The sequence below is a fragment of the Phodopus roborovskii genome, unplaced genomic scaffold, assembly GCF_943737965.1.
Source record: "Phodopus roborovskii unplaced genomic scaffold, PHOROB, whole genome shotgun sequence".
NCBI lineage: Eukaryota > Metazoa > Chordata > Mammalia > Rodentia > Cricetidae > Phodopus > Phodopus roborovskii.
Window position 1 is genome coordinate 514490 of NW_026126560.1, and position 12828 is coordinate 527317.

At 42.3% G+C, this 12828-nt stretch overlaps 1 protein-coding gene across 2 annotated transcripts in view; it reads left to right on the forward strand.

Moving 5' to 3' along the window:
* Positions 1-12504, forward strand: part of Csnk2a2 (casein kinase 2 alpha 2) — a 37518-nt gene extending 25014 nt beyond the window's left edge. For both annotated transcript variants that reach the window (XM_051201934.1, XM_051201933.1), the window contains 7 exons: positions 966-1049; positions 1755-1865; positions 2385-2486; positions 2940-3040; positions 4451-4599; positions 6626-6719; positions 12061-12504. In XM_051201934.1, the coding sequence (XP_051057891.1) occupies positions 966-1049; positions 1755-1865; positions 2385-2486; positions 2940-3040; positions 4451-4599; positions 6626-6702 (624 nt within the window). In that variant the 3' untranslated portion in view covers positions 6703-6719; positions 12061-12504. The remainder of the gene's footprint in view (positions 1-965; positions 1050-1754; positions 1866-2384; positions 2487-2939; positions 3041-4450; positions 4600-6625; positions 6720-12060) is intronic.
* The last annotated feature ends 324 nt before the right edge of the window (positions 12505-12828 follow it).

Below are 12828 nucleotides of genomic sequence, written 5' to 3' on the forward strand. Positions count from 1 at the left end.
ACCAAGTCTTGAGAAACAAAATAAAAAACCAGTGCCAGGTGTTGTCAAGATTGTAGAAAGACTGGAACCATTGTATGTTGGACTTGAGAAAACAGGCAGTTCCTTAGAAAAATTGTAAAGCTAACATACAACAAGGCACTTCTGCCCCAAAAAAAAAAAAAAAACACATAGTTTGCATACTCCCCAAAGAACTTACACATGGTTGTTCATTACAGCATTGTTCTCAACAGCCAGAAGTAGAAACAACCCAAATCAGTAAACTTATAAGTTCATAAATGATTCAGTCTCAAAATTAAATAGGCTCAGTGAGAAAGATAGATTAGTGCTGTACCTTTAGGAATGTCTGACAGAAAGAAATACCAAGAACAGATGCCAGATCCACCAGTAGCCTGGGGAAACTTGGTGTGGGCATTATCTGAAACTCCAGGGAACTGGAGTGCTGAAAGACTCTGAAGCATGGTGGCAGCGGTTATACATACAGCTGTCAGTTTACCAAAAATCCTTGGCTCTTAACACGTCATAGCCTTTTAATTCTATTACAGGAAGTAGTTTTCTCAGAATAGTAATGATAATTCTTAATTGCTGGCTCAGGTTTTTATGTTTTAAGGAAAACATAAATGCTTCTTGTTCTGGAAAACTCATGACCCACATATCTTAAGTCTGTCTTGTTGAAAGATACATTAAGGTGTCATTCTTCATGCCCACATGGATTCTGAGGTCCCACACCCTGGGCCTCTCATCACCTCTTTTTTAAAATAACCTCCAGCATGATCATCTACAGCCCCCTTCTACTGGCTGCCAGCTGTAGTGTTCACAGAGAGCATCTTTTGTCTCTCTCTTTAAAGGCAGTAAGCTGCCCCTTTTTGAGAGTATTCAAGTTAAAGTGTCACAAATAATAAAACTGTGTTTGCATTGTGGGTGGTAAAGGGTTTGCTTACTTTTCTCTGTGCTTTCTTACCTACTAGGCTCTGGATTACTGCCACAGCAAGGGAATCATGCACAGGGATGTGAAACCTCACAATGTCATGATAGATCACCAACAAAAAAAGGTACCAATCCAGCCAGGCAGCACCAAATCTTTACTGAAGGTTTAGGGAAAAACCTAAACATTGTCCAATAGCATTGTGCTATCTGTAGACTACACTGATTTCTTCAGTAGAGTGCGTCACTTTGACTTCTCTAGCCTCCAGGAAGTACACGGAGACCTTCATTCACTATGGTCACTGGTTTTATTTTGGTTTTAGTGTTCAAAGAACCTCAGGGAAAAACTACATTAGTGGTTTCGGCTTTGCTTCATGACCATTAGACCACTTTGACAAGCCCTAAAAAAGGACACTTGGGTCTTTTCTAGTCTTGTTGTCATAGACAGTATTAGCTTAATGACCAGCTAGCGTAGTGCTTCTGTCCTGGAGTGGGTCATACATGTAAGTCCTTCATTAGTACCTGTAGCTTATATTAAGAGCCATGAATGAGGGGGTAGTGTGTTCCATATGTAAGTAGCATGGAGACCAAATAAAGGTTGAGCACTTTTGATCTGGAGAGTAAAAAACTAGGATAATTTAAAAGGGAAAAATCTCAGATATATTCCAAGTACCGTGCTCCATAAATGACCTCATCTGCAGTTTCTGGAGTAAAGTTTTTCCTGAGTACACTGTGTTTGGACAAATACATGTTGTAGAAATGCAGTGTGGCCTTGTCACAGGACATCTCAAAGTGCACTTTTCAAATCCTGTTGGGTCTTGTCTTTCTCATAGCTCCGACTGATTGATTGGGGTCTGGCGGAGTTCTATCATCCTGCTCAGGAGTACAATGTTCGGGTGGCCTCGAGGTACTTCAAGGGACCAGAGCTCCTTGTGGACTATCAGGTGAACATCTTGGTGAAGCTGCTCAGAGATGTTTTTATATTTCCATGGGAATTTTCCTGGTTACTGTGTAGTCAGTTTGGATGCATTCAAAACCCAAAGGTTTTTCTCAGCAACATTTTTAAAAATTCATTATTTTTATGCATGTATGTATATGTATGAGTATACTTGTGCCACAGCCCACATGGGAAGGGTCAGAAGACAACTGCAGGTATTTTTGTTCTCTCCACCGTATTGGTTCTTGTTACCAAACTTAGTAGGTTAGTAGGCTTGACAGCCTTTATCAGCTGAGTCTCTTGCTTTTTTTTTTTTTTTTTTTTTTTTTTTTTTTAAGAGAAAGGAGTGACTTAGTTCTAAAATGACTGCAGAAAGGCTGAGGATGGAGTTTGGTAATAGATGTTTGCCTAATGTTTGCCTCATTCCTCAAGTCAGGGCTAGACATCAGGTGAATACAAGAAATTTTAATCAATACAAATAGTGTCTAACCATCCTTGACTGATGGACCATCCTTCCTGTATTCAGATGTATGATTACAGTTTGGACATGTGGAGCTTGGGCTGCATGTTAGCAAGCATGATATTCCGAAAGGAGCCATTCTTCCATGGGCAGGACAACTATGACCAGGTGAGCAGATTGAGCCATTGCTTATTTGTCATGAATGCTAGGGAAATAGCCTCTGGGGGCTATATAAACTAAAGTATTGTTCAGAATTGTATATATACGCATGAGGGTCCCAAGCATGCAGAGACAGACAGTGTTGCCTGGTGAACTTTCAAGATGGGTCTAAGAAGTAAGGCACCTCTTTGTCTAACATTATACTATAGTCATTTGATCAGTGTCCCCCAAAGATGTTAGCATCTAAGTTATGTTAACCCTTTAAAAGCAGTTTAGAAACTTTGCATTCATGTGAGTGTTGTGTCCTTAAAGTCTCTGTTTATCCTAGACTCAGGTCTCTGTTAAGTCATTTGGGATTTTAGTGATCTGGAATTTCCTAGTTCCCGGTCCAGCACAGTGTCCTCAAAAGCTCACAGGAAGCTCTGTGTTTGGTGGTTTGTTCAGTTTTGTTCTGTGTTTCAGCTTGTTCGAATTGCCAAGGTTCTGGGGACAGATGAGCTGTATGGATATCTGAAGAAGTACCACATAGACCTAGATCCACACTTCAATGATATCTTGGGACAGTAAGTAAGAAAGGGGAGGGAGGAAAGAAGGAAGCACTTTGCTCTATTTTGGAAGTGGTAAAGTTAGACAACATCCAGTTTCCCTTTTTCCCTTTTTTTGTTTGTTTGTTTGTTTTGTTTTGTTTTTTGAGACAGGGAGGGTTTCTCTGTGGCTTTGGAGGCTGTGCTGAACTAGTTCTTGTAGACCAAGCTGGTCTCGAACTCACAGAGAGTTCCCTTTTCTAGCATCAATATTGATATTTATTTACTTACTTATTTATTGAATAAACCAGGGTCTCACTGGCTATGTAGATCAGGGCTAGTTTTGAACTCTAAGAGGTGCACCTGTCTTGTCCTCCCAAGTGCTAGAACAGCTATTTATCAATAGAAAATGGAAAAGAAGCCATGTGTAGATGTGCATGTTTCTTCTAATCACAACATTTGGGAGGATCATCTCACCTGAGATTCTATGGGAACAAATGGAAAAATTAAAATCATAATGTTATAGAAAAAAATGTTTATTTGGTCAAAGCTTGTGCTTTTTTAAAAGAAATTCTTTCTTTTTAAATGTAAGCATGTTTTGCCTGTGTGTGTGTATGTATGTATGTATGTGTGTATGCTTGGTGTCTATAGAGCCAAAAAATGGGTTCTCGGGAACTGGAGTTACAGATAGTTAAGAGCCACCAAGTGGGTGCTGGGAACTGAATCTGGGTTCACTGGAAGAGCAGCCAGTACGCTTAATGACTGAGCCATCTCCCTAGCACTGCATATGCTTATTTTGATGGCAAATCTTAGAAAACTAGGCTTCTGCAAATAAAAAGTGAATAGCTTATTTTCTGAAGTTTTATAATAAATATTAAGGCATGCTAAATTTTCAGGTATTATACCTAGTTTAATGATTGAGGTATTATTTTGGAGGGGTGGTCTTGTTTGTTTACTGTGTAACCTGCCTGTCTTCAACCTGAGTGCTAGGATTATAGGTATGTACCACCATGCCCAGCTTCAGTGCAGTACATTAAAAGTAAATACTTGGCTGGTGATCTTCAAAACTTATTTTATGAAATTGCTTGTTTCAAAAGCCAATCTTCTAAATATGTTTACTGACCAGTGCATCACTTAAGTTACCACCAGGCCATTCTCACAGTTGATGTAAAGACAGGCAGTAATCCTGAAAGATTGAATAAATTCTTCCTCAGATGTAGATGTTTTCAATAGATTCTACTCATCTACAGATTGAGCAGTTTTACATCATGGTTATAACTGCAGGCTACAAGGATGAGGGTATACTGAATTATAGTAGGTACCAACAAGAAGCTTCGGCTGCATGAAGTGCAATATCCTAAGGGTTTGCTTATGTTAGGTCTATTAAAGGAGGGTTTTCCTGGTTTGATTAGTCTCGGAATACTAATATTCACTTCCTTTGTTTTTTAGACATTCACGGAAGCGCTGGGAAAACTTTATCCATAGTGAAAACAGACACCTTGTCAGTCCTGAGGCCCTAGATCTTCTTGACAAGCTCCTGCGGTACGACCATCAACAGAGACTGACTGCCAAAGAGGCCATGGAGCACCCGTACTTCTGTGAGTTATTAAATGGCAAAAAGTGTCACCCTTTGTCTTTGGGGTCAGACAGAAAACTAGGTTATTTGGATTAGATCAACCTAGGACTTTGGCTTCAAATTTTATTCATTATTCTGGACCACTGAGGCAACTTTACAGGTGATTTGCTAGTTCTCAAAGGTGTTTGCTGTTCACTGTTAGTAGTATCTCTGAGGCCAGGCTCTCTACCCATTCTCATCACCCTGGGCTTTTATACTGAAGGTATCTAAGATTTTGTTTTTTGTTTTTCAAGTGCAAAAACCTAATCAAAGATTATTAGAAAAAATTAGTTAAAACTAGTAAAATCAGGCTGAGTGGTGGTGGTATACACCTTTAATCCCAGCACTAGGGAGGCAGAAACTGGAAGATCTCTGTGAGTTTGAGGTCAGACTAGTCTACAGAGTGAGTTCCAGGACAGCCAGGGCTGCAGAGAGAAACCCTGTTAAAAAACCAAAGTTGTAAGATCACTGCTTTTTTAGTAATTTGTTTCTAAAGAAAGCAATATGTGACCAAGAGGAATCTGGGGTAAGCAGGCAGGTATGGCAGCTGGGTTCTGACCTGTGACATCTCCCAGAGCATATGTGTTCCTTCTGCACTTGCTTGTGCTTTGAATGCATGCAGTTCTTCCCATTAAAAGTCTCCCAGACATTCACCTGTATCGTTGTCAGAAGAGGTTGGCTTAGTCTAGTCATGTAAGAAGTTGAGTACTGACTTAACCTCATTTCACTCTAAGTCATGATGAACTCTGTCCCTTAAAGATTTTGTCTGTTGTTTGACCACTGTGTGCTCTTTCCCTTTTTCCTTTGGAGTTTACTAATTCTTAATAACATTAACAAATGAAGGACTTATTGCCATGATCTTATACCTTAGGCAGAAGTTTAAGGCAACAAAAAATGTAAAGGGTCTTCTTTTTTAGCCTTCTGGGCCCACAGCTGACATTCATTTTCTGCTTTCTAATTTCCAACACAAAAAGATGCCTTTACCCTTTGAGTTAGGCCTCTTTAAAATATTGGTGTTGCCCTGAGTGGTGGTTCACTCCTTTAAACAAAGCGCTCAGAGAGGCAGAGTTACTCAAATCTTTGTGAGTCCAAGGCCAGTTTGGGATCCATAGTAAGACTCTATCTTAAAAACAACAACAATAAAAATAGCCAGCTATGGCAACGCACACCTGTAATCCCAGGATTGGGAAGGCAGAGGCAGAGTGAATTCCATGATAGATAGCCTGAGCTACACATAGAAACCCAGTCTCAAAAATCAAGCAAGCAAGCAAACAAAACCAATACACTAAAAAGCAGTATTGGCGTAAACTCATGAGGCAAATGTATAAGGGCTGCAAATGTGAGGCCATCTAAGGAATGTACTTAGACCCTGTCTCAGGAATAATAATAAAAACAACCTGATGGATAGTTTAGATAATTCATTGTTTATATGCTTTCCTAAATAAACTGCACATTTCATTGTTGCTTAAAATTGATAGATTCGATGGCTCTTTTATTCACCCCTTTTATAACATGCTTTAAAGAATTTAGGGGCTAGGTATGATGTTGGTACTTAAAGAGAAATCATAAATAGTTGTGAATTTTGAACAGCAATAATTTAGGGTCTCTGCCTTTCATTCAGCAGCTGGGTCTGTATTCTAAGGATGTAGAAATCAACTCTATATAATTCCCCAGTGGGCATGATGGTTGCTCTGGCTGAGCTGGAGGCTAAGACTAAAGAAGAATGAGAGTTCAGTGCTAGTCTGAACAACAAAATAAAATTTTCAGGAGTTGAGGATGTGTCTTAGTTGATTGCCTAGCAGGTTTGGGACTGGGTTCTATTCACTGCCTTGAGGGCAAAAAGAAAAGGAGTTCTTTCCTGATCACGTCTTGGTTCCTGGTTCTTGTGTGGCCTGAGTTCCACATAAATGTCTGTGTTGGTGCATATAGAAGAGGCAGGTTGGCCATGGCATTCCCACTACACCCTCAGTGCTGGTGCTGACATGGAAATCTATGCTCCTCTCTTGCAGATCCTGTGGTAAAGGAGCAGTCCCAACCTTGCGCAGAGAACACTGTGCTTTCCAGTGGCCTCACCGCCGCACGATGAAGCCTGGGGAATCGACGGTAATGCGGCACTGATGCTTGCCAATAAAACCAACCAACCAAACAAAAACTTGAAGGAAACTACAGTGTGATAAAAAGAAATTCTAATCATTCCTTCTAAAGGCAAAGAAGAGTAAAGACCTAAAGCCTGTCAAAAGCAAGAAACTCCCCAGTACTAGTCTGCAGGGAGCTGCGCTGTACAGTGTGGCAGTGCACATAGTTCAGGATCTGAGGGCACTCTCCCTTTGGAATGCATGGGAGATGAGAAGCTCGGAGTTGTTGTACACGTACCTGCGTTTAACAGGATACCACTGTTGAATTAACCTGTTCGGTCAACAAGCTCTGAATATCTGACTTCCTATCTATTCCATTGTGGTGTCTGGTTTTCTTCTGTGAGAATTCAGGCTCAAGTTTTAGCAAAAGTCAGTAGTCTATTCTGACACACCAGCCTCATTTACAAAAAAAAAAAAAAAAATAAAAAAACAAAAAAAAACAAAAAATAAAAAAACAAAGAAAAAGAGAAAAAGAAAAGAAAAAAAGATTAAAGCAGTGACAGTATTTTTTTTAAGCTCTTTTACAAATTCATGTGTTATGTATTTTTTTATGACATGAGCTCTCCAGGAAATGTACCTCATTCCTGCAGTTTTCCTCTAAGTATATTCATTTGGAAGCTAACTGCAGTCACTCTCACCATGTCCTCTTTAGTGTCAGAAGATGGCACTGTAAATCTTGAGATGCCATGAACAGACCCCAGGTTCATTATAAGTTTCATGCTGTGTGCATAACTTGGGGCTCACCTTTATTGATTTGCCTAACTATTGAATCTTGTTGCTTTTTTTTTTTTTTTTTGCCCCCACCCCCAAGGAAAACTTCACCATTTCTCAGCACATCTTTGTGTGGGCACGTACTTTAATGTACCACTCTAAAACAAAGACTATTGTTCACAACCATAGCTGCAGCTGGAAAGTTGGTCTTCCAGCAGGTCAAAGGGGGAGGGAAGTGGTCTATTAGATGTATTTAGGAAAGACCTCACATGCATAAGGCATAACACCTACATCCTCCCTCTTTTTCGCCCAGTGATAACAGGTCTGGCTACAATCAGGGTGATATGGGCATTTACTGCTCTGATAGGTCATATACAGTGAAGTCTCTGACATGCAGGCGCTAGCTAGCTTGTGGGCAAAGCCATCCTGTGACTTCTGCAGCTGGCTGAAGAGAGATGGCCAGGGTCTGGCCAGGGTCTGGGAGAGGAAGTGGGGCTCCTGGAGCAAGTGTCACAGCTGTATAGATCCGCTGTGCTAATCTTCATGTTAGCAGAGAGCTAGATTTTGTTTGGGGTTTTTTGTTTTTTTTGTTTTTTTTTTTTTTTATAGAGCTAATTTCATTTGGGGGACTGGTCACTGACATGGTTTGCCAGCTAGTCCCCTCTCCTTGGCTGCAGAGCCATGCTTCAGCTCTGGGGACCTAACATGCTTGGGGTATCTACCACATCACACTTAGGGTTTCTTTATTAACTATTTAATAATGCCATACATTTTTATAAGGTTAGATTGTTTGTTTGAAACATCTGTTTACATTCCAAATTCCAATAAACTTGTATTGGTATTGGTAGCAGGTCCATCTCTAAATGCAGATTCTATTTTGTTGTTTGGTCTGTGTAAACTTAAAAGACAAATGTAATTCTCTTGATAGTATGAAGTTGAGTTCATAGGTTAAAAAGTAAGATCTTGGGCCAGTGACATGGCAGGTAAAGGCATTTGCTGCAAAGAGTTCAGTCCCCAAAATCTACATGGTGAGGGGAGAGCCTACTCCCATGAGTTGTCCTCTTTCTACACGTGCACTGTGGCATGTAAACACAAACACAATAAATAAAGTTTTAAAAATCTTCTTTAAGATCCTTTATAAAGCCAGAATATTAACATCCAGTTAAGGTTTTCATACAGATCCTGCCTCCTTGCATCCTACCTTGTGTAGATCAATGTATACTTTTGTTCTTCCTGATAATCAGAAACGTGACATGGATGCTACTGACCCTGTGTTAGCATGTCAAGTAGCAAACCTCAAGTGTTGGGGATTACCATGGGCCTTCCCATTGCCCTTGGTTGTCAGAATGTGCTGTCACCATATGTCCTTCCTGTTTTCTAGCTCATCTCCTTGATCACCCATGCTTTCTTTTTATCTTTAAGTTGTTCAAGAGCCTGTCGGGAGGTGCCGGGGGTCTTAGTTGAGCAGTGACTCCATCTCTGCCCTGGGCCCTCCAGAGACAGTGAAAACTTGTGGGAGAAAAGTTGGTCATGTTCTCCTGACCCCTTCGGCATGCTATAGGAGATGGGTCCTTGAGTGAAAGCTCAGCAGGACATGTCCTTTGTATGCAGCAGTGCCTGTATTTTACCTCTCTTCTGCCTTAGCTGTGGAGCATATTTTGGGCTTAATGCTTGCTCCCTCTGGATTGGGACTCTACCTGGGCTGGTCTTTACCAAGTTGCAGTGAATCTCATAGACCTCTTTTACCTGTCTCCAAATCTACCTTGGGTCCAGGTGTGCTGGATCCAACCCCCTGGATATTTTATCTGGATTTGGAGAGTTTTAAAGTGTGTTTGTTTGTGTGTGTGCATGTGTATGTCTGTGTGCTTGCGTGAACATGTGAGTAGGGGTGAGTCTAGTCTTATTCAGACTAACCTGGTAAATTGACCCACTTAGTATCCTTTACAGTGAATATATACTTCTTAGACTCATCATTTGTTTGCTTCATTCTCAAAAGTTAAAAGTGCCTATGACAAGGACTTATTTCTTAATGAAAAGCAAAAAAAAAAAAAAAAAAAAAAAAAAAGTAAAAAATAAAAAAATAAACCCTACAAACCAATGGTGGGGTACAGGGTAGTGTTACACTGTCATCTCAGGTACTGCCTGTGTTCAAGAATGGGCACCTGGTGTGCTGAGCTGAGGCCCCATGGCTGACACCAGATCAGTGTCTCCTTGGTATCTACAAGCACAGTTGCCTGGGCTAAGCCATGCTGAGAACACTACTAAGAAGGGTATTGGTGACAGTTTGTTCTTCAGTCAGCGACCCTGCTCCTGCCCCTGTTGTGGGTGGCTGCCTAGAAGCCATTGCCTGTGTAATTCGAGCATGCTATGGAGTACAGTACCCAGCCAGGCCTCCACATTGGCCTTCCCCTAACATGTCCTTGCCCACCTGGCATAGGGCACATGGCTCCTCTTAGGGAGAGGAAAGTATTCTCAGGCTGACTGTAGAGAGAAAGGAACTGGGATTCCTAGAGGCTTAAAAGAAAGTGGCTGGGGAGGGGCAGGTATCCAAAAAGAAAATGTTACAAATGTAGGCCTTGGAGAGCTTGTACTTCCTGAGAATGAAGCTAGGGGACACTGTGCTCCTGTCACAAGTGTGTTTGGAGAGGACACTGCCCCTGGCTTGGATCCTCTGCCCCTTGAGAGAGAGTTGCCAAGGGCCTCAGGGTCTGCCTACTCAGGGAAACAACCTAGGTTCTCTCAGAGCATGCTGCTGTGTCAGCAGAGCGTGAGGACAAGAACAATGGGAAGAGTGTCTATGTGCATTGAGATAAATGTAGGAGCCAATTAACTGTTCCTTTAATGCCAGTTTAGATTCCCAGACATGCGCAGGGAAGGGCAGTCTCCAGAGCTCTTCAGATGAGTTAGTGGATAAGTGCTGGGGAGAAGTGGTTGCAGAATGTCAGCTCTTCTGAAAGCAAAAGCAAGCAGATCTTGTGAGCACACAGAACCTGAGTTTGTCAGGGAGTTTAATAAATTAAAACTGACCTGTGGTTAAAAAAGTAAGTCCCAGCATGTGGATGATGGGGAAGGGAGGTGGCTAGGAGCACTTGCTTTTGTGCTCAGCGGGGGAGGGTCTTCTTTGTAGAAGCTGGCAAGGTTGGATTATGCAGCTGGTGCATACTTTTGTGTCAATACTCAACAATGTGCTACAAATGTGACACTTAACCCTGGACTGCATGTATTGGGGATTTTTTTTAAAAAAATCAAACTTTGAATCAATAAATTTAAATTTTTCACCTGCTGGCTCTTCTTGCTGTAAATGGTGACTAAGTTTGGGACAAAAATCTTGATATCCAGAGGCAAGCTTGGATAATCTTCAAGAACCAATGAGCCTTCTGTTGCCAGAAAACAACACTGCCTGTGTTGTGATCCTTCCCAAATGAACACTACAGACCCAGTTCCACGGTGTAGCCCTGGATGACTGACATGAGCTGCCATGACAACAATGCCTGACCTTCCCAACTAGGAGACAAACAGTTGCTGGGGACCCTAGCTTGCATTCCTGTCCTGGCCTGGGGAATGGGAGAGGGGCATAGGCATAAACCTCCATCTTTGAAGACCTATGTGGTGGCTGAGGCCATCACTTGATGAGAAGACTTCTTTAGGAGTGGGACTGGAGTGTCATGGTAATTTGTTTGCTACCTGTTTCTGAGTGGCATCACTCAAGACCCCTGTTTCTTGGGACTGGCTTGTTTTGTTATATGACTTTAACCTTGGGACCCAGGCTTGGCCATTTGTAGAAATCTCACCCCACTATTCCTTGCAGCACACGCAGGGGAATGTAGGCCTGTGCCATCATTTGGCCGATAGTATTGGTCTTGCATGCATGTGCTTTTATCCCTCACTGGTCCCTTTGGATTGCACCCTTGGACAACAGCTAAAGAGCTTGGATGCAATGTAATTCTTAGCATGCCTGAGCAGCTTTTCTCATCTAGAAGCACTAGAAATAACCCTTTCCCCAAGGGAAGTTTCCACAAAGTGACTGAGACAGCTTACTGCATGCCAAGTGCTTTCCATCATTGTAGTCTCTATAATCTAGTCATTGGCCTATCACGATCTGCTTTACCATGATGGGTATGGAAGGAGGCTATGCCACACAGCTACCTATTGCAGGGGCAGGTTGGAAATAATTTGAGCCATGCCCTTCAATGATTAGTGGATTAGTGGATTCGACCCTTTCCTTGAGTAATACCAAGTTAATCAGATTCTTAGACTCAGGGCACCCTCATTCAGTGTGTCAGGTCTGAGACCCCGGAGCTGGACCTATTGTCTGACTTGCAGGATGGTCACAAGGCATTTGCATCAGCACTTGAACTAGAAGGACAGGGCAAGATTGTAATATGATCTTGCCAGAGTTCCTCTCCAGAAGGCAGGCTGATGGCTGCCTCTGTTGGGGTCAGAGAGCAGGAAGAGGACACTTGAAGGCCTGTGCTCATACAGCCAGTGTCCCATCCAGTGGTGTGGAGAAGACAAGCTTGTGCCCTATCCCAGGTGGTCTGCTCACTCTGACTCAGATTGATTAATGCCCTCTTTCCCCTCCTCCCATCTCTCCCCAGGTCTGTTGCGGTTCCTCATACTTTTCCATAAGCAGAACAAGAACCAAATCAAACGTCTTAACGCTCGTAGCGAGATCACGTCCTGAGAGCAGACACAAAATGGTGGCAGGCTTGGCGAGCATGAACTAGACCACCTGAAGGGCAGCCCACCACCGTAAATCAGACCTCACTTCCGAATGTAAAAGGTTCACATGCCTTTGGCTTCCTGTTGACTTCCTCCCGACCCAGAAAGCATGGGAAATGTGAAGGGTATGCAAAAATGGTTGTTGGTTACTGTTGCCCCCTGTGCCCTTGATCTGTTCCATGGCTGCCTGTTGCTCCAGCAAATCCCAAGGACTAGCTGACCACAGACTCCACAGACTGGATGGGGGCATTGTATGGCATGATGGGCAGTTACATATTATTTTAAAAGTATATATTATTGAATAAAATGTTTTAAAAGAAGTGGATGGAGAGTTTTTGGTATGGAAGGGGCCATTGACCAGAGAGGCCAGAGAGGACTGAATGACCAGAGAGAAACAGGGCTAGGATGGCATGTATCAGGCAGAATGTAATGAATAGCCGGGCCATTGTATAAGAGGGGAGAGCTGGGCATTCCTTGGCTTGAGGCATCCCCATCATTTATTCACCCTTGCTTCTCCCAAATGAGCAGTGGCTCAGCATTGAGGGGTTTAAATGTCCCGGTAATAACTTCAAGAAGATGCTGGAAGCCACCCTTTGCTGTTTCTTTGCTCATGCCTCAATATCTTATTCTGTCACTTAGTCAGA